General features: G+C 39.9%; 1 protein-coding gene across 7 annotated transcripts in view; it reads right to left on the reverse strand.

Annotated features, from left to right (window-relative positions):
* Positions 1 to 26,799, reverse strand: part of HERC2 (HECT and RLD domain containing E3 ubiquitin protein ligase 2) — a 273,658-nt gene that overhangs the window by 92,237 nt on the left and 154,622 nt on the right. For all 7 annotated transcript variants that reach the window (XM_045448942.1, XM_045448938.1, XM_045448941.1 and 4 more), the window contains 10 exons: positions 26,162 to 26,300; positions 24,480 to 24,623; positions 21,239 to 21,381; positions 8,875 to 9,142; positions 8,592 to 8,728; positions 8,004 to 8,102; positions 6,226 to 6,394; positions 6,000 to 6,125; positions 2,140 to 2,248; positions 1,885 to 2,024 (listed from right to left, as the gene is read on the reverse strand). In XM_045448942.1, coding sequence (XP_045304898.1) covers positions 1,885 to 2,024; positions 2,140 to 2,248; positions 6,000 to 6,125; positions 6,226 to 6,394; positions 8,004 to 8,102; positions 8,592 to 8,728; positions 8,875 to 9,142; positions 21,239 to 21,381; positions 24,480 to 24,623; positions 26,162 to 26,300 — 1,474 coding nt within the window. The remainder of the gene's footprint in view (positions 1 to 1,884; positions 2,025 to 2,139; positions 2,249 to 5,999; positions 6,126 to 6,225; positions 6,395 to 8,003; positions 8,103 to 8,591; positions 8,729 to 8,874; positions 9,143 to 21,238; positions 21,382 to 24,479; positions 24,624 to 26,161; positions 26,301 to 26,799) is intronic.

Consider the following 26,799-nt stretch of genomic DNA (forward strand, 5'->3'; position numbering starts at 1 on the left):
TAAGGATAAGCAAATAAACAATAAAACAGAACTGGGAGCCCAAAAATAAACTCTCACATCTATGTTCAATTGATTTTCAAAAAGGGTACCAAGACCATTCAATGGTGAAAAGATAGTCTTTTCAACAGTTTCGGGAAACTAGAATGCACACATGTGCAGTGAATGAAACTGAACTCTTACACTATACCATGTACAAAAATTAACTCAAAATGGATCAAAACCTAAGTTTAAGAGCTAAAACTATATAACCTATTAGAAAGAAAAATAGGTATTAATCTTCATTCATGACTTTGGATTTATTGACACCGAAAGCAAATATGACACCAAATACACAGACAACTAAAGAAATAATAGATAAAATGGATTTCACTAACATTAAAAACTTATGTATCACAGAAGCCTATCAAGAAAGTGAAAAGACAACCCAAAGAAGGAGATGAAATATTTGCAAATCACCTATCTCCTAGAGTTTGATGTGCAGAATATTTTAAGAATTTCTATAACTCAACATCAAAAGTTTAAAAAGGGGTAAAACACAAAAAATAAATAAACACTAAAAAAATTAAAAAGGGGCGTCTGGTGGCTCAGTCAGTTAAGCATCCGACCTCGGCTCAGGTCATGATCTCGCAGTTCATGAGTTTCAGTCCCGCCTCAGGCTCTGTGCTGACAACTCAGAGCCTGCTTTGGAATCTGTCTCCCTCTCTGTTCATCTCCCATTTGCACTCTGTCTTTCTCTCTCAAAAATAAAAATTAAAAAAAAAAATGTTTTTTAATGCACAAAGGACTTAAATAGATATATTCCAAAAAAAGATATACAAATGGCCAAAATGACAAGGAAAGAGGCTCAATGTCATTTGTCATTAGGGAAACTTAAAATCAGATGTCTGTAATTAAAAAAAATAATAATAATAAATAACAAATGTTGGTAAGGAGATGGAGAAATTAGAACCCTTATATATTACTAGTGGGAATATAAAATGGTGCAGCCAATTTTGGCATTTTCTCAAAAAGTTAAAGAACTACCATATGACCCTGCAATTCCACTACCAATTTAAAAAACAAGGACTCAAACAGATTTGTACACCAATATTCACAGTAACATTATTCACAATAGCTGAAAGGCAGAAACAACCCAAATGTTCATTAATGGATGAATGTATAAACAACATGTAGTATGTACGTACAATGACATATTATTCAACTATAAAAAGAAGTATCCACATGCTACAACATGGATAAACCTTGGAAAAATAATCCTAAGTAAAATAAACCAGACACAAAAAGGCAAATTTTGGTTCCACGTATATGAGGTACATGTTGTAATCAAATTTATGGAGACAGAAAGCAGATTAAAGGTTGCCAGGGGCTGGGGGAGAGGAGAATGGAGAATTATTGCTTAATGGTACAGAGTTTCTTTTTGGAGCAGTGAAAAAGTTTCGGAAATAAATAGTGGTGATAGTTGTACAACATTCTCTGAACTGTTACACTTCAAAGTGATTAATATGGCAAATTTTATGTTGTATTCTGCCACAACAAAAAATTATAATAAAAGATACACAAATAAAAAGTCTCACTCTCCATCTATCCAATTCCACACCCCATCGAATAAAACACTTCTTAGTTTCTTAAGATCTTTTTAATGTTCTTTATGAAAATACAAGCAAAGAAATCCTGTTATTCAATTCTCACAGTGCCTCACTGTTTGAAAAAAAAAAGATACCAAGTTACCAAGTGTGTAAGATCATGTTTCCTGTTTTACTGTGTACACTATGCAGTGCTCACCATATAAACATGACCTTTAAAGAGTAAACTAAATACATATGTGTGCACAATGATTTCATTAATAATATTTTATTAAAAAAAAAAACAACCATTCTATCATACCTGGTTCATTTATTCTGCCAAATGTATGCCTGGTGTTGTGTTTTCTGGTCTTAAAACATGTTTCACAAAAATCAAAGTCATCACAGTTTCTGCATTTGAATCTAGATCCATTGATAGGAAACATCTGACAGCCATCACACCTATTTTTTAAAAAACCATTGAGTTGATAAGAAAAAGATAAGGCCGTTTATTAAATTTAACTACAAAGAAAAACATTCCCCCAAAACAAATCTAGTGATATAAAAATTAACTCACGTAACCCCAGGATGAACACTAGGCACCAACTCCATTTCTGATAACAGCCCGGTCCAGTGAGACTGCTGAGGGAAGTCAACAATGACATCTTTTCCATTTGCACTGAAAGCTAGGACAAAATAGAAATTGCTGAAACATCTCAGTCACCAATAAAAACCTAAAATTAAAATTAAAACTATACCTAACTACTCATGTGATAATTACATTATAGTTATTTATGTTTTACCAAGAGTATTTCTCTTTTAGAGAGACATACTAAGATACTTATGGACGAACTAACACATGGTGTCAATAAGGGATTAGCTTTAAAATAACCAAGGGCGGGGATCATGGATGAAACAACTTTGACCAGGGGCTGACAACTGTTGAAGCCAAGTGATGGGCACATGGAGGCTCATTACACTATATTCTCTACTTGTATATGTTTGAAATTTTCCACAATATGGTTACTTTGTTTTTAATTACATCAAGTCAAAAACTCCATTTAGTATCTTAGGAAATAAAAATAATAATGTTAAGAGATCTCTTGACCTTGGGTGAGAGCACTCTGCTACAAAACATTAACTTCTGAACCAAGTTCTTATTTTCAAAATTTATCATGAGGAGCACCTGGGTGACTTAGCCAGTTAAGCGTCCAACTTTGGCCCAGGTCATGATCTCACAGTTTGTGAGTTAGAGCCCCTCATCAGGCTCTGTGCTGACAGCTCAGAGCATGGAGCCTGCTTCTGATTCTGTCTGTCTGTCTGTCTGTCTGTCTGTCTCTCTCTGCTCCTTGCCCACTCACATTCTGTCTCTCTCTCAAAAATAAACATTAAAATTATATGATTTCATTCATATGTGGAATTGAAGAAACAAAACGGATGAACATAAGGGAAGGGAAGCAAAAATAAGATAAAAACAGAAAGAAGGCAAGTCATAAGAGACTCTTAAATACAGAGAACAAACTGAGGGTTGCTGGAGAGGTACTGGGTGGGGAGGATGAAGTAAATGGGTGATGGGCATTAAGGTACTTGTTGCCATGAGCAATGAGTGCTATATGTAAGTGATGAATCACTAAATTCTACTACTAAAATCATTATTACATTATTATGTTAGAATGTGGATTTCAATAAAATTTTAAAAAATAATAATAAATTTTAAAAAAGAAGTACATGACACAAGAACAGACACTCAGATCAGTGGAACAGAATAGAGAACCCAGAAATGGACCCACAAACGTATGGCCAACTAATCTTTGACAAAGCAGGAAAAAAGACAGTCTCTTCAGCAACTGGTGCTGGGAAAACTGGACAGCAACATGCAGAAGAATGAACCTGGACCACTTTCCTACACCATACACAAAAATAAACTCAAAATGGATGAAAGACCTAAACGTAAGACAGAAAGCCATCAAAATCCTCGAGGAGAAAGCACACAAAAAACTCTCTGACCTTGGCCGCAACAACTTCTTACTCAACAAGTCTCCGGAGACAAGGGAAACAAAAGCAAAAATGAACTATTGGAAGTCTATTGGGAACTATTGGGAACTATCCTGATGAGTCAAAATAAAAAGCTTCTGCACAGCAAAGGAAACAATCAGCAAAACTAAAAGCAACTGACAATGGGAGAAGATATTTGCAAACAACGTATCAGATAAAGGGTTAGTATCCAAAATCTATAAAAGAACTTACCAAACTCAACACCCAGAAAACAATCCAGTGAAGAAATGGGCAAAAGGCATGAATAGACACTTCTCCAAAGAAGACATCCAGATGGCCAAATGACACATGAAAAAATGCTCAACATCACTCATCATCAGGAAATACAAATCAAAACCACAATGAGATACCGCCTCACACCTGTCAGAATGGCTAACATTAACAACTCAGGCAACAACAGATGTTGGCAAGGATGCGGAGAAGGAGGATCTCTTTTGCACTGCTGGTGGGAATGCAAACTGGTGCAGCCACTCTGGGAAACAGTACGGAGGTTCCTCAAAAAATTAAAAATAGAACTACCTTACAACCCAGCAACTGCACTACTAGGTATTTATCCAAGGGATAGAGGTATGCTGTTTCAAAGGGGTGCATGCACCCCAATATTTATAGCAGCACTATCAACAACAGCCAAAGTATGGAAAGAGCCCAAATGACCAACGATGGATAAGATGTGGTATATATATACAATGGAGCATTACTTGGCAATCAAAAAGAATGAAATCTTGCCATCTGCAACTACGTGGATGGAACTAGAGGGTATTATGCTAAGCAAAATTAGTCAGAGAAAGACAAATATCATATGACTTCACTCATATGAGGACTTTAAGACACAGAACAGATGAACACAGGGAAGGGAAGCAAAAATAATATAAAAACAGGGAGGGGGACAAAAACATAAGAGACTCTTAAATATGGAGAACAAACAGAGGGTTACTGGAAGGATTGTGGGAGGGGTGATGGGCTATATGGGTAAGGGGCATTAAGGAATCTACTCCTGAAATCATTGCTGCACTACATGCTAACTAACTTGGATGTAAATTTAAAACATAAATTAAATTAAAATAGAGGTACAGACCTCCACTTACAAAATAAAAAAGTTACAGAGATGAAACATAGGGAATATAGTCAGTAATATTGTGATAACATTGTATGGTGATAGGTGGTAACTACATTCATTGTGATGAGCACTGTATAATATAATGAATTGTTGAATCACTATGTTGTGCACCTGAAACTAATATAACATCATATGTCAAATATGCTGTAATAATAAAAACTTACGTTAATAAATCTGTTTTGATTCATAAAGCTTTTAAGAACCTGTTAACTGAAGAAAAATGTTAAACTAAACTAAAATGTTAAATAAACCATTTGTTCTCATGTAACCTGAGACATTCTAACACTCCCATGCACTAGACAAGCACCACCATTATGGCCATTTCTAATCTAAGGTATTTGACAGTGAGTATTATAGAAGGTTCAAACAAAACAAAACAGGATCTCTTTATGCCATTAAAAGAGTTTAAAGATAAAATAAAACCACATGCATTTTTAATTACTTCTCATGTAATTGTTCAAATGAACATAGTATACCTTTTAAAGTACACTGATTAGTTTGAAATCTCTATAATCACATTTAAACGTAAACTGAAAAGAATTTTGTATTTCCAGTTCCTAAATCCCATCATTTGCCCTTTCCTTTTCTTAAATTTAGTCCTAAATTTTTATATAGCAGAGAGAGAGAGACAGAAACAGTCCCCAATTGAGGGGGTTGGCCAAACATTCACATATAGGCCATTTGGCAGAATGACAGAACAAGTTTACAGAACACCAACATCAAATAAGATTACCCTGTGATTGTAATGAATCAAGACAAAACCAAAACTGCTCTTTAATCATGTCTGATCAAGTTCAAATCTAACCCAAACCACAAACACAACCAGACACCCTCCCCTAACCTCCAATCCTGGTTAATATGAACAACTGCTTCCTTGCCAATCATTAACTTCATCCTAGCTCCATTCTTTCTGACATATAGATAATAATTATTAAGACACTCATTCTTAGAATAACCCTACTCCTTTAAACTTTTCCCAAAGTATCCAACACAAACCCCATTAATCCTTTGCTATACCCACCTATGGAGACACCCCATTTTCTGGGGTATGCATCCTCACAAGTGGCAATGAGTTAATAAACCTGACTCTGTTCAACTATATGTGAGTTCCTGGTCTAGAGAACACTGACAAGCAAAAAAACACTATAAGCTATCTTCATACTTGTTTTTCTTGCCCCTGAATGAAAAAAAAAAAAAAAAATGACTTTATCATATTAGCTGATGAAAAGCTAACATCTGGAATTTTGTTGCCTGGATAATATTACCTTTTACAACCCCCACACTTTGATGAGTCACAGATCCCCACTTGTATTTTGGTGTGGTGACTGAGGCTTTGACACGAACTTTATCACCAATCTTTATGTGAGAAGGAGAACTTGGTGGAGGATAGCCTAGAAATTACAATAAGTGAACTATAATTAGTATTCATTCCTGGGAACTCTGTCACTAATTAAGAAAAAAGTGTAACAACTCACTTAAAAATGTGCTCACCTATAAGTTCCACATGAATATACCTAACCCAGTAAGTGCCTCCTTTCTGCTGCCAATCACACTGCACATTAAGGTCATGTAATCCATCTCTATCCAATTTGATAACTTTGCCCACGTCTCCTTCACACACTTCTTCATATGTTCGACAGCATCTAACCATCATTCCCACCTAAGATTAAAATTGAATTAAAAATTCAGTCCAATGTATAGATGAACAATTATACGTAGCATTATCTAAGAAAGGATTTCTTCTAGCACTGAGTGTACTCTCAAAATCATTTTACACTAAGTGGAACCAGGGCTCTTTAGAAAACTTGCTGGCTCAATGTCTGGAGCAGGAAATACACAAGATGAGCATGGATCAACTTGTGCCATAAAGCAAGGGAGTGCTCAAAGATTAATGTGTTCACTCAAAAGAACAATTTAATCAATAGGAATAATGGTTGAAACACATCAAATCCATATCAGTCAATAAATTTATCACAATGATAATAAGCAAAGGTTCTTTTGGTCACCTGTGTAAGTTCCATGGCACCAATTCACCATTCTGAAAATTGATAAAGCAAAAACAAAAACAAAAAAAAAAAGCAAGCACTTATTCTTACTTTCCTATATAACTGTATTATAAAGAGTAACTAGAGTTGATTTAAAAAGATTCTTCAAAGAATAAACTCCAGCTAATAAATTTGAAAGGCATGACACAGTTAGAAAATCACTATTATGCAACCCCTCATAAAAAGTCTAGGTGGTAACATAAATGGATATCAAAGTGCAAAAGTGAACAACAGAGAACTTCTTAGCAGATGGAATAGACTAACAAGACCTAACCAGCAACACTGCATTTTGGTCCAGATGATGCATTCGTGCCTCAGACACTGCCTGAGTCCAACAGTTCCCCGACCCCACCAGCCCTTATTCTGATTTAACAGGAGATGCAGAAGAGGGAGGAAGAAGCCACAAATAAATGACATGGAAAGGAGAAAAAAAATGGGAGGGGAAAACTGTTCCAGGTTAAAAGACACTTCAGAGAGACATCATCCAAGTGTCAGGTGTATGACCCTGTTTGTATCCAAATTCAAAAATGTTACTGTTTCAAAAAGCAATTTCTGAGAAAAGTGGGAAAATCTGAGTAAGCACTGGATATGAGCTGATATTATAGAATTATTGCTTATTTTCTTAGCTAATGTTAGGTAACAGTAATGTTGTTGTTATAAACAAATCCTTTATCGGGACACCTGGCTGGCTCAGTTAGTAGAGCATGGAATTCTTTATCTCAGGGTTGTGAGTTCAAGCCCCATGCTGGGTGTAGAGCTCACCAAAACAAAACAAAAACAAAAACAAAACAAAAACAAAAACAAAATCTTTTTTGTGTTAGGAATGCATATTAACAGATTTACAGATTAAATGAGATGATTTCTGGGATTTTCTCTAAAGTATACTAACTAGAACAAAAGAATTAAAACAACTAAAGAAAAGATTTAAGATACATAAAGGACTACATAAAAAGCCTAACTAGATTTTAAAAATTAGATGGGAGTAAGAATGATATAAGAAAAACAAGCAGAAATAGGTTTTTTAAAATGTCCAAAATGGGAATAATTGAGAAGCACAGGTCTTTGTGCCATGGCTCTCTAGCTTTGGCACCCCTTGCTCATCTTCTCTTCCTCTGTCCTCTGCTCCAGTCACAACAGCCTCCCTGCTGGGTTCTGTGCCCTCCTTCGCCAGGCCTCTGCTCACTGAAAACCTGAACAAGGTTCCAGCCTAAGACATTTACTCACCTGAATATTCTCTCTCACATAGACAGCATAATCATCATTACTCAAGAAATCAGCTCGTTTTTTGTACGTCTGGCTCTCTGTTACAACAGCACCAGTAGACTACAAAAGATAAATACATTTTTTAAAAATTGTGAGCCAGATAAGCCTACTTGAAGTATGCGAAATCTTTAATATCAAAAAATAAAATATGAAATATTATACGTATTTTCACTATAAAATTCTTCATTCTAAAAGACACAATATGGTAAACAGAATGAATATCAAAAGCTAAAAGTATAGAAAATTTCTGAGACATTTCCAAATTAATCTCATGAAACAATTTACTGAAATCAGAAGTCACTGTGTCATATAAAACATGCTTTTTATATGACACAAAAATGGGTGTTGGCTACCCAATACCATTAGATGTTGAACAAGGGTCTGTTTTACAGCTCAAATAATTAAGGCACAAAAAAAAAACAATTAGCACTTAGCTTTACTGTGTGCCTGGCAAAACTGCAGAGAGACTTCATGGAACAGCATACAGGAAACCCAAAGCACAGGACAGGTAGACACAGGCAGATGGGCAACCACACAGGAGGCACTAACCACAGCGTAGGCTGCATCGTCCATATCCTCCACCACCTCCTCATCTGAACACTCCTCAGACCCTGTGTCTGCATCCGAAAGATCTGTGACCTGCACATCAGCATGGTCCAGCAGCCACCCAACCAAGGCCTCCACACCTACAAGCAAGTACACACAGTGCACCCTGAATGAGGATCCACAGCACCCACCTGCCCATAGGCATCTGATGTTAGCATCTGAAGATAAACCCACAAACAAATGTGTGGGCAAATTAAGTGAAACACCCACAAGGAAAACAAAATACCTGGCAAGCCAGCAGCATTCCCTGAGGCACCAGTGAGTGACTTCAGTGCAAACTCTATGTTCCTTCTAGGAAATCCCATTTCCATGAGTTGAACCACAATAGGCAGAGCAGGAGCAGGTGACTGTTTGCGCTTCTTTGCTCTGACAGGGCGAACATGCTGTACAGGGACAGGTGTTGTGGCCTCACTGGAGCTGCAGTCTTCAAACACAGGGCTTGACGGGTGAGTGGACTCCACAGCCAAACACTGACATACGGCCAGTGCTGCAGCCTGGACAAATGAGAGTGAAGCTGGGAGGTTTAGAAAAGTCAAAAGACTTAAGCAGTCTATGAAAATGGAAATTACAAACTTCTACTATGAAATGCAGTACAGAAGAACAGAAAATTCAGATTTACATGTGTTATTTTTAAATGAATGGATAAAACATGTTAACAACAAACAACAAAGACAACTTTCATAGTTTAATGCAGAGGAAAGATGTGATGGTCAAACAACTCCTGCTGCAACACACACAGAGCCCAGGAAATTAGCCAGTTATCAGTGCCCATTAAAGAAAACTTCATAGCCTCTCTGAGTAGGAAACAAGTTGAGCAAGTTAAATGCAGACTAAGAGGGGACAGAGGAGAAAGAAGGAGTCCCTCACCCCCTCCCCATGCCCCAGGAGGCAGGGTCCGGTCTCCTGCTCTCTTCTGTAAAACAAGTCAGAGACGACATGGCATTCTCTCATGTACCATCAAATCAACTCTCAGTGATTCAAGGGTAAAAGAACCACTCTGCGAGTTAAATATGGTATAAAAAAAAATAAAGGAAATAAAAAATATTGGGAAATAAATTACAATCAATGAATATATGCATTATTGAGGTTATCATTAGGAATCCCTACTCCCAGTACACACAATCCTTTCACTGAACTACTTGCAACACTCTGCTCTTCATCTCCAATTACTTTCATATGGTCTAAGACTTGCTATTGTTTTTGAACTGAGCATCTGAGGAAGGAATAAGAAGAAACAGGGTGGAAGAAATAAAGAGGACTCCATTAAGCCTTCCAGTGCCTAGGTAGTGTCAAAAACCTAGGGTTTTGCTGTGAAGTGTGAATAACTCACAAGTGATGGTCTTCATCCTAAAACTTACAATTCAGAACCAGACTGAGTTTAGAGTTCTGGTTCTGATAATGAGGAGTTAGGGTGAACTGGGCTAAACCTCTACTGATAATAACTATGAACCCTGAACAAAATATTTTTATTAATTTTTTTTTTCAACGTTTATTTATTTTTGGGACAGAGAGAGACAGAGCATGACCGGGGGAGGGGCAGAGAGAGAGGGAGACACAGAATCGGAAACAGGCTCCAGGCTCTGAGCCATCAGCCCAGAGCCCGACGTGGGGCTCGAACTCACGGAGCGCGAGATCGTGACCTGGCTGAAGTCGGACGCTTAACCGACTGCGCCACCCAGGCGCCCCCTGAACAAAATATTTTTAAAAACAGTTTGAAGGTTCTGGAGAACAGCCAAAGCAATCAAAACTGAAACAGATACAACCCTTGACCACAAGGGAAGCCAGAAGGCAAGCTGACCAGGCAGTGTTATTAGACTGCAGTCAGAAACTGGAATTCAGTCCTGCCAAAGCAGTCAGAAGTGAGGGAGAAATCAAAAATGTGCATACAAACTATCCCAAATTCTTGGCTGATTCCAAAACTGAGCATTTGTGAGACTCTGAAGAACCCAGCATAAAGGAACTGCTGGAAGGCTAGAGGGATTCTATACCTATGCAATATTAGGGAGACAGTCTGAGGTCCCAGACCAACCAAGTTAGATGGAGTTGGTCAAGCTGTAAAGGTTTCCACTGAAGCCTCGGAAATGATTCTAAATCCTGCAGAATTAGAATACAGAAACCAAGACTAAGAGCAAAACAAAAATCAACCACCACTGGTGGTTGGCCATTAGCCACCAGATGGGCAGCCAACATGGTGGAGAAGTAAGGGGAATCCATACGTCCTGCATCTCTCAAACAAAGAAGTGTAGAAGCCAAAGACTTTGAACACCAGAGCCTGGGAGGAAAAGAGACTGAATCTACTAGGAAGAAAATGGGAAAACTGGAAAAAAGGTGGGTAACTGTGAACTGGGAGAGATAAAAAAGGCCACATGGGCATGGAGGGGAGACACTCCCTTCTGTGAGAGACAAAGGGAAGAGAAAGAGCGGCAAGGGAAGTGCAGGACTGTATCTGGACAAGAGAAAGACCTTGGAATGAGACTGAGAGGCATCTGATCTCTAACTGGGGGGCTTTCTTTGGACTGGGCCAGCTCCCTGTTCGCACACCTGGGGAGGAGAGGAGCCAGGCCTGGGTGCGGTGGTAGGTCAGAGACTCAGTCTGCAGCTGGAGGAAGAGGTTCCCTCCTTGCAGGGCTGCGCAATAGCACAGAACCTGCCTGTGTCCGCCACCTCCGGGTACGGTGGCTGGGTGGAGGGCTCAGTCTACAGGAGGGTAAGGCCACTGTTCCCCTGGAGTGCTGTGGGAAAAAACAAAGCCTGCCTTCGTGTGCCACCCCAGGAGCTCCTCTGTAGGAGAAGGAGATCCTCCCTGAAGTGCTGCGGCACAGACAAAGCCAGCCGGGACCACATATCCTCCACTGAAAGGCGCTTCCCCAGCGTCAGAACCACGGAGCAAGACTTTGAATCCTAGCCAAGCGCAGGGTCAGGGGAGTTGGCAGAGAGAGAAAGTCCGCCCCATCTGTGCCCACGGCACAGTGAGGATGACTCAAACTGAGTCCACCAGGTCTAGCTCCAGCTCCGTGGAGAAGAGACTGGGGAATCACCATTCCCCACCCCCACCCCACCCTCTGCCCCCCGCCCCTCCATCCCACCACCACCACCACCACCACTGCCACCACCAAGGCGGCGCCTCAGGGATCACTCCCAGGCCCATAGTGGAAGTTGGTCCAGAAAACGCCAAACCATGCCCCCTTGCACTGGGTAACTGCATATCCACCGTAGTGGCACAGACCCTGAAGATAACTACTACCTACAAGTGATGCAGCATTGCCAGGATTAACTATAGGTCAATTCTGGATATGTAGATATATCCTCCCCCCTGCCCCATTTCTCCTCCTTATCTCTTCCTTCCCCTAGGCTGGTTACTCTGGTTATTGGTCTGTCTAAAAAGACATATTGAATCCATTGTCTTATTACATGTTCTACAGCTCCTTCTTCACACTCCTTTCTCTCTCCCTGGAATAATCAAGCCATATAGTTTCTCTGTCTGGGTAATTTTATCTTCATTAATTTTCTCTGCCGCCTTCTTTATTTCCTTTCTCTCTCTCTGGATTAGGCCTTTTAGTCTCTCTGCCTATCAATGTTTATTTTTTCTCTGCCCCCCTCCCCAGCTCCAGTCATTTCTCTCTTTGTATGTGCTCTTCCATCATCACCGCTTTCACCTTCTTCTTTACTTGTGGTAGGTGTTTTGGGGTTTTTTGTTTTTAGACTTCAGGTTTTTGCTTTTATTTGTTTGTGTGTTTGCATGTTTTTGTCTCCAGTTTGTCTGTTTTCCTTTACAGGGTTACTCCAAGGAAAATTTCAAAGCACACCTGGTGGAAGGTTTTTTTACTCGTAAATATTTACTCAGAGTAAAATACTACTACAAGTACACTAATAATATAACCAAAGTCACAACAACACAGAGCAAGTAACAATCTCCGAAAAAGCACCTCCTGAAGGGCCAGGCCCTCACAGTGTATGACCCTCCTTTAATACAGCAGTGCTCGCAGGTGCAGAACACACAAGCTTTAAAATACATAAGGGACAGAAAACTACCAAAAATGACAAAACGGAAGAATTTTCCTCAAAAGAAATTCCAGGAAGTAGCAACAAATAATGAATTGATCAAAACGAATTTAAGCAACATAAGTGAACAAAAATTTAGAGTAATAGCCATAAAATTACTCGCTGGACTTGAAAAAAAACCACAGAGGACAGCAGAGAATCTATTGCTACAGAGATCAAGGGACTAAGAAATAGTCATGAGGAACTAAAAAATGCTATAAATGAGATGCAAAATAAAACAGAGGCGGCCAGAGCACAGATTCAAGAGGCAGAGGAGAGAATAGGTAAATTAGAAGATAAAATTACGGAAAAAGAGGAAGCTGAGAAAAAGAGATAAAAAAATCCAGGAGTATGAGGGCAGAATTAGAGAACTAAATGATGCAATCAAAAAGAACAATATCCGTATCATAGGAATTCTAGAAGAAGAGAGAGAGAAGGGGGCTGAAGGTGTACTTGAACAAATGGTAGCTGAGAACTTCCCTGATCTGGGGAAGGAAAAAGGCATTGAATTCCAAGAGGCACAGAGAACTCCCTTCAGACGTGACTTGAATCGATCTTCTGCACGACATATCATAGTGAAACTGGCAAAATACAAGGATAAAGAGAGAATTCTGAAAGCAGGTAGGGATAAACAGGCCCTAAGACAAAGGTAGACAGATAAGGGTAGTAGCAGACCTATCTACTGAAAAAGGAATGACAGGAAGTCTTCAATGTGATGAACAGAAAAAATATGGAGCCAAGAATCCTTTATCCAGCAAGTCTGTCATTCAGAATAGAAGGACAAATAAAGGTTTTCCCAAACAAACAAAAACTGAAGGAATTCATCACCACTAAACCAGCCCTACAAGAGATCCTAAGGGGGATTCTGTGAGTGAAATGTTGCAAGGATGGCAAAGTACCAGAGACATCACTGCAAGCATGAAACCTACATACATCACATTGACTCTAAACCCGTATCTTTCTTTCTTTTTTTTTCCTAATAGGTTGAGGTCAGAATTACCAAACTTTTTTTTTTTTTTTTTTTTTTTTTTTTCAACGTTTATTTATTTTTGGGACAGAGAGAGACAGAGCATGAACGGGGGAGGGGCAGAGAGAGAGGGAGACACAGAATCGGAAACAGGCTCCAGGCTCTGAGCCATCAGCCCAGAGCCCGACGCGGGGCTCGAACTCACGGACCGCGAGATCGTGACCTGGCTGAAGTCGGACGCTTAACCGACTGCGCCACCCAGGCGCCCCAAAACCCGTATCTTTCAATAATAACACTGAATGTAAATGGACTAAATGCTCCAACCAAAAGACATAGGGTATCAGAATGGATAATGAAACAAGACCCATCTATTCTCTGTCTACAAGAGACTCATTTTAGACCTGAGGACACCTTCAGATTGAAAGTGAGGGGATGGAGAACTATCTATCATGCTACTGGAAGTCAAAAGAAAGCTGGAGTAGCCATACTTATATCAGACAAACTAGACTTTAAATTAAAGGCTGTAACAAGAGATGAAGAAGGGCATTATATAATAATTACAGGGTCTATCCATCAGGAAGAGCTAACGATTATAAATGTTTATGTGCCAAATATGGAGCCCCCAAATATATAAAACAATTAATCACAAACATAAGCAACCTTATTGATAAGAATGTGGTAATTGCAGGGGACTTTAATACCCCACTTACAGGAATGGAGAGATCATGTAGACACAGGATCAATAAAGAAACAAGGGCCCTGAATGATACATTGGATCAGATGGACTTGACAGATATATTTAGAACTCTGCATCCCAAAGCAGCAGAATATACTTTCTTCTAGAGTGCACACAGAACATTCTACAAGATAGATCACATACTGACTGGGTCACAAAACAGCCCTTCATAAGTATAAAAGAAGTGAGATCATATCATGCACAATTTCAGACCACAGTGCTATGAAAGTTGAAATCAACCACAGGAAAAAGCCTGGAAAACCTCCAAAAGCATGGAGTTAAAGAACACCCAACTAAAGAATGAATGGGTCAACCAGGCACTTAGAGAAGAAATTTAAAAATATGTGGAAACAAATCAAAATGAAAATACAACAGTCCAAACGCTTTGGGATGCAGCAAAGGCAGTCCTGAGAGGAAGATACATTGCAATCCAGGCCTATCTCAAGAAACAAGAAAAATCCCAAATACAAAATCTAACAGCACACCTAAAGGAAATAGAAGCAGAACAGCAAAGACACCCCAAACCCAGCAGAAGAAGAGAAATAATAAAGATCAGAGCAGAAATAAACAATATAGAATCTAAAAAAAAATGTAGAGCAGATCAATGAAACCACGAGTTGTTTTTTTGAAAAATAAACAAAATTGATAAACCTCTAGCCAGGCTTCTCACAAAGAAAAGGGAGAGGACCCAAATAGATAAAGTCATGAATGCAAATGGAATTAGTACAACCAATCCCTCAGAAATACAAGCAATTATCGGGGAATACTACGAAAAATTATATGCCAACAAACTGGACAACCTGGAAGAAATGGACACATTCCTAAGCACCCACACACTTCCAAAACTCAAACAGGAAGAAATAGAAAACTTGAACAGACCCATAACTAGTGACGAAATTGAATCACTTATCAAAAACCTCCCAACAAATAAGAGTCCAGGACCAGATGGCTTCCCAGGGGAATTCTACCAGACATTGAAAGCAGAGGTAATACCTATCCTTCTCAAGCTGTTCCAAAAAATAGAAAGGGAAGGAAAACTTCCAGACTCATTCTATGAAGCCAGCATTACTTTGATTCCCAAACCAGAAGAGACCCTGCAAAAAAAGAGAACTACAGGCCAATAACCCTGATGAATATGGACGCAAAAATTCTCAATCAGATACTAGCAAATCGAATTCAACAGCATATAAAAAGAATTATACACCATGATCAAGTGGGATTCATTCCTGGGCTTCAGGACTGGTTCAACACTCGCAAATCAATCAACGCGATACATCACGTTAATAAAAGAAAAGATAAGAACCATATGATCCTGTCAATCGATGCAGAAAAAGCATTTGACTGAATTCAGCATTCTTTCTTAATAAAAACCCTCGAGAAAGTCGGGATAGAAGGAACATACTTAAACATAATAAAAGCCATTTATGAAAAGCCCACAGCTAATATCATCCTCAATGGGGAAAAACTGACAGCTTTCTCCCTGAGATCAGGAACACGACAGGGATGTCCACTCCACTGCTGCCATTTCACATAGTGTTGGAAGTCCTAGCATCAGCAATCAGACAACAAAAGGAAATCAAAGGCATCAAAATTGGCAAAGATGAAGTCAAGCTTTCACTTTTTGCAGATGACATGATATTATACATGGAAAACCCAACAGACCCCACCAAAGTCTACTAGAACTGATACATGAATTCAGCAAAGTCACAGGATGCAAAATTAATGTACAGAAATCAGATGCATTCTTATACACTAATAATGAAGCAACAGAGAGACAAATAAAGAAACTGACCCCATTCACAACTGCACCAAGAGTCATAAAATACCTAGAAATAAGCCTAACCAAAGATGTAAAAGATCTGTATGCTGACAACTATAGAAAGCTTATGAAGGAAATTGAAGAAGATACAAAGAAATCGAAAAAAATTCCGTGCTCATGGATTGGAAGAATAAATATTGCTAAAATGTCAATACTACCCAAAGCTATCTACACATTCAATGCATTCCCAATCAAAATTGCACCAGCATTCTTCTCAAAGCTGGAACAAGCAATCCTAAAATTTGTATGGAACCACAAAAGACCCCAAATAACCAAAGTAATTTTGAAAAAGAAGACCAAAGCAGGAGGCATCACAATCCCAGACTTTCTACTACAAAGCTGCAGTCATCAAGACAGCATGGTATTGGCACAAAAACAGACACACAGACCAATGGAATAGAATAGAGACTCCAGAATTGGACCCACAAAAGTATGGCCAACTAATCTCTGACAAAGCAGGAAAGAACATCCAATTGAAAAAAGACAGTCTCTTTAACAAATGGTGCTGGCAGAACTGGACAGCAACATCCCAAAGGATGAAAGTAGACCACTTTCTTACACCATTCTCAAAAATAAACTCAAAATAGATGAAGGACCTGAATGTGAGACAGGAAACCATCAAAACCCTAGAGGAGAAAGCAGGAAAATACCTCTCTGACCTCAGCCACAGCAATTCCTTACTTGACACATCTCCAAAGGCAAGGGAATTAAAAGCAAATATGAACTATTGGGACCTCATGAAGATAAAAAGCTTCTGCACTGCAAAGGAAACAATCAACAAAACTAAAAGGCAACCAACGGAATGGGAAAAGATATTTGCAAATGACATATCAGACAAGGGCTAGTATCCAAAATCTATAAAGAATTCACCAAACTCCACACCCAAAAAACAAATAATCCAGTGAAGAAATGGGCAGAAGACATGAAGAGACACTTTTCTGAAGAAGACATCCAGATAGCCAACTGATACATGAAAAGATGCTCAAGATCACTCCTCATCAGGGAAATGCAAATCAAAACCACACTCAGGGGGCGCCTGGGTGGCGCAGTCGGTTAAGCGTCCGACTTCAGCTCAGGTCACGATCTCGCGATCCGTGAGTTCGAGCCCCGCGTCGGGCTCTGGGCTGGTGGCTCAGAGCCTGGAGCCTGCTTCCGATTCTGTGTCTCCCTCTCTCTCTGCCCCTCCCCCGTTCATGCTCTGTCTCTCTCTGTCTCAAAAATAAATAAAACGTTAAAAAAAAAAAATTAAAAAAAAAAAAAAACACACTCATATACCACCTCACGCCAGTCAGAGTGGCTAAAAGGAACAAATCAGGAGACTATAGATGCTGGCGAGGATGTGGAGAAACGGGAACCCTCTTGCACTGTTGGTGGGAAGGCAAACTGGTGCAGCCGCTCTGGAAAACAGTGTGGAGGTTTATTTTATAAAATAAAATAAATTTTTAATAAAATGAAAAATAGATCTACCCTATGACCCAGCAATAGCACTGCTAGGAATTTACCCAAGGGATACAGGAGTGCTGAAACACCGGGGCACCAATAGCAGCACTATCTAATACCCCAATAGCAGCACTATCTAATACCCCAATAGCAGCAGTATCTAATAGCAGCACTTTCAATAATAGCCAAATTATGGAAAGAGCCTAAATGTCCATCAACCGATGAATGGATACAGAACTTGTGGTTTACATATACAATGTACTACTCGGCAATGAGAAAGAGTGAAATCTGGCCATTTGTAGCAACGTGGATGGAACTGGAGAGTGTTATGCTAAGTGAAATAAGCCATACAGAGAAAGACAGATAACATATGTTTTCACTCTTATGTGGATCCTGAGAATCTTAACAGAAGACCATGGGGGAGGGGAAGGGGAAAAAAAAAGTTAGAGAGGGAGGGAGACAAACCATAAGAGACTCTTAAAAACTGAGAATAAACTGAGAGTTGATGGAGGTTGGGAGGGAGGGGAACATGGGTGATGGGCATTGAGGAGGGCACCTGTTGGGATGAGCACTGGGTGCTTTATGGAAACCAATGTGACAATAAATTTCGTATTAAAAATAAATAAATAAAATACATAAATAAATAAAAAGTCTAGAACCAAGCCTCCACAGGACTGGGGAGAACTGCCAGGTACTAAACCATCTAAGAGAATAAAATTCACATTCTCCAGAAGATGTTGACAGAACACTGAGCGGATACAGTGTAATATCTAAAACATACAAGGTGCCTGGGTGGCTCAGTTGGTTAAGATGCCAACTTCGGCTAACGTCATGATCTCACAGTTCATGAGTCTGAGCCCCACATCGGGCTCTCTGTTGTCAATGTGGAGCCAACTTCAATCTTCTGTCCCCCCCTCTTTCTCTGCCCCTCCCCGACTCACATGCATGCACTCTCTCTCTAAAATAAGTAAACATTTAAAAAAGAACTAAAACATCCAGAATATACTAACAACTACATATAGGTGAAGAAGCAGAACCAATAACTGATTATAATCAAGAGAAAAAAAACTGCCAATAGTAGCAGACTGACAGCTGGCCCACGTGTTAAAAAGAAATTTAACACAACTATCAGGAATATGTTTTACATACATATACAGTAAAGAAATAGAGAGTGAAGAGATAAGAACTGTCAGAACTATAGAGCTATAAAATAAGAACCAAATGGAAACGTGAGATCTGAAAATATAAAGACTCTCTTAGATGGCTTACAGCAGATTTAGACCCAACAAAGCAGAACAGCCTGACCCTAAAAACAGATCCAGAAAATTAGCCAAGTTTATTAATGAAGAGAAAAAGACCTACAAAATACACAGAAACAAATTAATAATCTCACAGATGTGTAACGGTAGTCTTAGCAAAGAACAGGACAGGAAAATATAGTTAACAAGTTCCCAAATTTGGTGCGGGGGGGTGGGGGGGATATCAAGCCAGAGATGCAAGTAACTTGAGCATATCCCAAGAGGATGGGGGAGAAAAAATACATACATACATTGGCATGCCTTAGTCAAACTGTATAAAACAAAACAAAAAACAAACAAATCACAAAATATTAAATGCAGCCAGAATGGGAGAAAAAAGGTGTGAGGAAAAAGCTTAGAAATTCCCTGGGCTTGCACCAATGAGTTAACAAGCATAAAGAATTACAAAGCCATAGGATGCTCACACCCAAGTTTGGGTAAACAAGATTAGGTGAATAAGGATAGAGAAGGGAGGCTAAGGCCCCCAGAATAGAGAGGGGGTGCAAAGGCCCGCAATACAAAGGTATATGAGGTAAACAAGACTAGAGATTCAGGGCAAAAGTTCCCCCCTATTTAGTATTATAGCAGAAAGCTGCTTTCACAGGAAGGAAGGACCAAATTAGGTAAACAAGTAAATAGGGCTACAGACCACCGGGCTGCAGGTAAAGCTGCCCAGAGGAGAACTGATTAGCAAAAGAAAAGGTGCCTTGTTAACCTTGAGGTTACTTGCTCCATCAATCTAATCCCCTAGGCTAGCTAAAATAAACAGAGTTGGTGCCTCATGTCTGCTGTAAACAACCTTCGGCCGCCTCCAGAGCCAGGATTTTTTTTGTATTAACCCAAACCCCTAATATCTTCAAGACCCCCTTTCCCTCACATCCATGAGTTAATGTTCATAATTTCATTGTCTCTTTGTGCACATCCATCACCATGTTTGTAAGCCTTCTGATCCTAATAAAAACAGGGCAAGGACCCTTATTCAGGGCTCTTGTCTTTTCCTGGACATTAACCATCTCTCGAATTTAATCCTGAGTCCTGCTTTCTTGCTAGACAAGAAAGAACTTTAGACCCAGAGTCTATGATAAAAAGGCACTTCAAACAGAATAACAATGATGGTTGAATTTTCATCTAAATCAATGGAGATAAAACAATGAAAGATCTCTCTTTGGTAGTCCTTCCCAATTCTTAAAGGATAACTCTACGTTTCCTTGTCTCCTTACACAGCTTTCCTCTTAACACTGGGTACCTCCCAGTGTGATTCCAGGTTGCATTCTGCCCAATTTGCTCTTCAACTGCTTTCAATGCCCTCTTTTTATCTTTAGAAGTGACTAGAAACCCTGCTGTTCTGTGGCCACTTCAACCGGACCCTCATCTTAGCAGTTTTTAGACCTAGCAAGTAGTTGGCATTCAGGCCAGTTCAAAGAAGGCACTGTACTGCTCCCTATTCTCATGCTCAATACTTCTTGCCTTCTCCCTTTGCACCCCACCTTCTTCCTACCTCAGTTCTTACTTTCTTGCTACCTACTTCTTCCTACCTCACTCTTGGACTACTGTCAGCCCTCCCATCAACCCGATACAGCTGCTTCCTCACTTCGGATCCAACTCCCTGCAGTCCTGGTCTCAAAGAATTTCTATTAGGGTATATTCTGCCTGGCAACTTGAGTACTCTAGGTTTGGTTTTTGTCTTTGATATTTTATCCAGAGTTTTTTACATATTACATAGAAAGAAGGATTTTTAGAAACATCTAGTCCCTCATGTTGCAGGCCATGAAAGTCCCCATCACTTTTAGACCTGATCACATGTTGTCTTTTCTATGGGAACATGCCCACAGCCTGACCCCTAAGCTACACTGTGCAGCACAGGTGCTCTGCGACAGGGCAAGGACCAAGAGCCTGGCAGCAACAGTGCATGCCCAAAAAAGCCTTTGCAGTGAGTGGAACAAACATGCCAGTGCAATATTCCAAGGTCTAATGGGCTCCTTCAATAACAATTATTTCCTAGAAAAAGATCATGCCATGAATATTTGAGCATCTGACCCATGTTGAATCTCATTAACTGTTTCAAAGAATTCACATATATTCAAAATAAGGTTAAACTTCAACTCATTCCCCCTCTAACTAGTATTATAATGCTCTATGACAAACATGGTTAAAGCCTAACTAGTCATAAGAATTATTTTAGCATATTATTTAAAATTCAGAATATATCCTTAAGAAAATACACATCTAGGAAAAAAATTGTTCCAAATTTAGTGTACCAGATTAAAATTGCAGAGGCTGCTACCGTACCTCTAGCTCCTGTTTGTCAAATATGGCCTTCACTGGAGATGGCTGGGTGGCCGAGGCCAGTAACTGCTGCAAGAGGATCATTGGAGGCTGTGGCCCTTCAGGAGACATGTCCCCAAGGTCAGGGGATGCAGCTGCTCCATCATCTGAATATAAAAAAAAAAAATATGCACGACATCACATTTTCAACTCCTAACATCTCTTTACTATTAAAGATGTTGCACTGAACATGTTAAAGTGAGTATGATCTCTACCTCTTCAAGCACTAGGTGATCAAAATCTTCAAGGCTCAGATATCAAAAATTAGTCTAAAAATTTTTCCACTCCCTGCTTTTTGGCATCTGTCCTTTATTGGTTCATCTATCTCCTCAGAGCCAAAAAAAAAAAAAAAAAAAAAAAAGCTACCTCCCAGATTTCTGCCTTTTGTCCAGTTCTTATACCTTCTCTTTCTTGGTGCATACTCATTGCTTCAGAAACCTCTTCTATGAACACTCCCTTTTTATTTTTAGCCTTGGCTTTTCCTGCTAACCCTTGTTCAGACCATAAACTGACACCAATTCCAGATATGTTGTATGGTCAGGGTAACATCTTTTTGTCTGTTTTAATCTCTGAGCAGCTTTGAGTGAGGCATTTAGCACTTCCTGTTTGCCACAGGCCCACTGAGTCCCACTGCCTGGAGCCCACTCACCATTTGAGTTCACTGGTTGGTTTGGTGACAACTTCAACTAATTCTCTAGACCAGGGGTTGGAAAATCATTCTCTTGAAGTGACAGAGAGTAAACAGTTCAAGCTTATCAGCTGCATGGTCTGTCACAGCTACTCAATTCTGCCACTGAAGAGTAAAAGCCGCCTAAGATGACGTGTAAATAAGTAGGTGCGGCTGTGTTCCCATAAACTTTACAAAAACAGGTAACCATGATAATTTGTCAAGCCCTACTCTACAGAGCTATCTGGAGCCCCTACTCTGTCCCAACCATGAGATAGTAACCCTGATTCAGTTCCTACAGAGCTACTCATCAGGGTGACCAGAGAGCAGTCAGTCCAATTCCCTGGTCTCTGGTTTCCTGATCTTCTATAATTATGGATAGTTTCCAAGGTCCCTACTGTCTAATACAGAATAAATCTGCACTTTCATTAGATTTACCTTATACTCAGCACATTAAAATTAAATTCACAAACCCTCTTAAGATTAAGAAACAAAAAACCGCACACTACACTAGGCTTTCTAATCTTCATCAGAGGCACTCCCTCCTGTCCTCCCGGTAGCTCAAGCTTGAAACATCAGCCATCTTTGACTTTTCACTGGTTTCCCATGAGGTTATTATCAAAACCACCAGGTTATGATCTACTGGAACCACCTTTCCATCTTTTATGTCTTCCCCCAGAAAACACCTTATCACTTGACACAAAAGCAATTCTCTCACCTCCATGGCCTTCCTTTTTCAAATACACTTATACCTCACTAGTAGACTTATCATCCTGAATATCAGTCCTTACCATACAGGTCCCTGCCACAGCTCTAAGTCAGTCTTATGTTTCACCCTGGTATTCAAGGCATTCTATCACATGAATTCAGCTGACCTCTCCAGCTTTTGCCCCACATTCATCAATAAATCCTGAGCTCCTTGCAAAGTGAAGCACTTCAACATTCTCCTATATACTCACTGATACATCTGTGCTCCTATTGTCTCTTCCACCAAAATAGAGCTTCTTCATCATGCTGCACCTCAAGTCTGCCACACCCCTCAGAAGCTGCCCTCCCCAGCCCTCAGCCACCTGTATCCCCAAGACACTTGTGGAACTACAATTACACATTTCACAGTGCACTGGCATCATAACCTGTATTCATTATATCTGCCATCTGCAGATGCATTTCTGCATCTGCATTCATTTTCTCTTTTCACTCTGACCCCAGAGAGTTTGGGGTCATAAACAAGGACTATCTTGTTCCCTATAATACTTTAGCACATCTTTTTTAAGAGTAGATAATCAAAAAATATTTTATAGCTTTTTTTTCCTATTCAAAGTAATATAAGCTTATTCCAGAAAATTGAAGAAATATAGAAAAGTCTAAAGAAAATAAAGTCAGCTGGTATTCCAGTGTATGGATACACCACCTAATAATGGGCATAAAAGTGTCTCCAGTTTTCAACCTAAAAACAATACCAACAAAGAAGCCATAATGGGCATCCGTAAACACATATCTTCATGCCTTTTCATGTGATAAATTCCCACAAGATGACTCTCCCAGGAGAGATACAGAGCTAGATACAGAGATGCAGATACAGATGTGTGTGCGTGTGTACACACGTATTTAAAATTTTTTTTTAAAGTTTATTCATTTTTGAGAGACACAGTATGAGCAGGGAAGGGGCAGAGAGAGAGGGAGACACAGAATCTGAAGCAGGCTCCAGGCTCTGAGCTGTCAGCACAGAGCCCAATGCGGGGCTCGAACTCACGAACCGCGAGATCATGACCTGAGCCGACGTCAGACACTCAACCGACTGAGCCACCCAAGCACCTCTAATACACATGTATTTTAAAGTGTAACATTTCTTCAGTGTCGGTTGTACCAACTTAAATTCCCACAAGCAATGTGTTAAAGCAGTGCTACTTTAGATATGTATGAACCACCTTAGGGCCTTATTAAAATGCAAACTCTGATTTCTTAGGTCTGGGGTGTAGCCTGAGAATCTACGTGTCTAACATGCTCCTATGTGCCATCAGTGCTACTGGTCCATGAGCCACACTTTAACAAAGCAGGACACCACTGTTTTACTGTTTTCCCTCCCTTCCCATCAGATCCTTGAATGTGATAGAATGCCTTGAATACCAGGGTGAAACATAAGACTGACTTAGAGCTGTGGCAGGGACCTGTATGGTAAGGTCTGATATTCAGGATGATAAGTCTACTAGAGAGGTATAAGTGTATTTGAAAAAGGAAGGCCATGGAGGTGAGAGAATTGCTTTTGTGTCAAGTGATAAGGTGTCTTCTGGTGGTAGGCATAAAAGATGGAACGATGGATCTTTTGTCTTATAAGATTATGACACAGTCATTTGCACTTCATCAATTTCTGGCCAGGTTACACATCTTTCTCATGCATTTAAAAACCATCTCTATTTCCCTTTTTATGGACTACTTGCTCATGTCTTTTGCCTGTTTTCTATGGGAGTACCTGCATTCCTATATATCTATATATAGGAATATACCTACATATCTATAACAGCTTCCTTAAAAAGATACCTGTATGAGCAGCTGTGACCTCCTGAACAGCCGGCTGAGACAAGATCTGCCTAAGCTGGTCCTGGTGTGAAAGCAGTGCACGGCCCGCCTTCAGGATGTACAGTTTTAACTGCTGGCACCTCAGCAGCTCCAGGTCTACTTGTCCTGTGGGAGAAAAGGACTCAGGAACGGCACACCTTGCTTGGGCTCTTCTCCTCACCAGCTGTGTGGCCTTAGGGAAAGTGCTCTGCCTCCTGCACCACAGTGCCATGCCTGTAAAGTGGCACAAACAATGACCTGCCCTGTAGGAATTAGCTGGACATGCCAAATACTGTCAATAATGAAGGACTTGCCTTTCTGGATAAGTATCCTCTACCTCCCCTGGGTCTTCCCCTTTTCCTGCTGCCCACGCAGCTACCTTGATGGATTAGGGTGAGAATTAAATGGTTTAACAAAGTTAGATCCATGTCAGTTATTATTAGCATAATCAATGTTTCCCATATTGCTAAAATTTCAAGCAGATATCTATGTCACAAACAAAATATCTTCACCTTTTCTTGCCAACACTCCTCCAGGATGATTTTGTCTGATAGTCACAACATACAGTTCTCTAACTCAACAAGATCATGGCACTCCCTGGAGTCTTATCTAAACAAATGACTGCAGTGGTGCCTGACAGCCAACTGAGGAGGAAACTAAGCTGCCACAAAATGCAGGCAGACCACAAGTACAGCCGGATTATAGTTGTGGCAACAGTGTTCCAGCAGGGCATGTCAGAGGCCACAGAAGGCAACACAGCCAACAGCAACACAGGATGGAAGGGGATGGAGGATCACAGGTGCCTCTCAGGCATCAAGCCTGACTGCCTGGCAGCCAGGTTTATTCACTGTGAAGAGAAAGAGTGACTAAGGGATAAGGTTAGCAGAATTCTGAACATGCTGTGCTATACATGCACATGGCCCTCCAGCCAGAAATGTGAACTGGATATTCAGAGTTAAAGGTGATCACTATCATAAATGTTGCAGCAGCAATCACAGGAATGGGGAGAAATGGGTGAAAAAGCTCAGTAAGAGTGGACACAATGAGCCAAAAGTTATGGAGAAACTCACAAAGATTTCCAATGTGCAAAGAATAGTCAAGGAGAAGAACTCTTCAAAGAACATGCAAGTGGCAACGTAAGGAAAATTAAGGGAGCAGTATTCCAGACCAAAGGAAGGAAGGCTTTAAGCACAGGTGACCTTTGTTTTAGCCCAACGTCTATAGATATGAAGCAAGGCAGGTCTAAACATGCAGGCCTTACTGGGTCTGGCATTGATGAGGCCAGAAGCAAAGCGCCTAAAAGGCAACTGAACTAAAGAGCCATGGCTGGAGGGTTAACGGAGGGGGGAGAGAAAACACAGATTCTTCTTCAAAAGGTTTGTTCAGAATAAATGCTGGCACTGGAAAGTCGGGGAGCATGGGGCAGGGGTAGGGGGGAACCTAGGGATTCTTCAGACGCCACTCTCCCCATGGTGTCATTCTTGGTACTACACACTCTTATCACCACATTCAAGCTTTCATGTCCACTATAACTCAACAAATAGTCTATCCATTGAAACCCAAAGACTTTGACAGTCACAGGAACTTGCTCTCACAAAATGACATTGTCCAAGCAATACCAGTTAAGATTGTAGTTGTTTCACCAAGAAGTACCATGTACTGACCTGCAAAACCCGGTTTAGGTGACTTCTTTACTTTGTGTTTTTCCAGTTTGCTTCCAGCAAGGTTTACCAATTGAGCCCAGACATATAGCATAGGCTCTGTGAAGGGGAGGTTGGTGACACTGAATGCCACAGCAGGGAGCTAAAGCAAGAAGATAGAAACCTTCAAAGTCCATCCAATGAATGAGCAAATGAAACGTTCTAAAAATTATCAAACCATGAATCTTAATTCTAAAATATACATATCGTAAGTCTTTTTATATCTGAAAATAATTTTAAAATATTCCATTAAAGATAAAATAGAGACTTATATGTATAGTAAACATAACCTAAATTAATTTTTTAACAACTTATCAATAATAATTATGTCAGGCTGGTGATGATTATCTCTTTAGGCATTTTCTATGCATTACAAATTTTCTACAACATGCATGTATTCATTTATAAATCAAAAACAGTATTTTATAGAAATACAGTCAGGTTATACTTAGATTACATCAAAATAATATAAATGACTCTCTTTCCCTATACATCCTTAATTCACAGATTTAAGATGACAGCAGCTGCTACATAAGTCATGTCACTCAACACAATAAATAAGCATTTACAAAGAAAGGTCATTTTTTTAAGGAATCACTTTT

This window comes from Leopardus geoffroyi, chromosome B3 (assembly GCF_018350155.1).
Source record: "Leopardus geoffroyi isolate Oge1 chromosome B3, O.geoffroyi_Oge1_pat1.0, whole genome shotgun sequence".
Classification (NCBI taxonomy): domain Eukaryota; kingdom Metazoa; phylum Chordata; class Mammalia; order Carnivora; family Felidae; genus Leopardus; species Leopardus geoffroyi.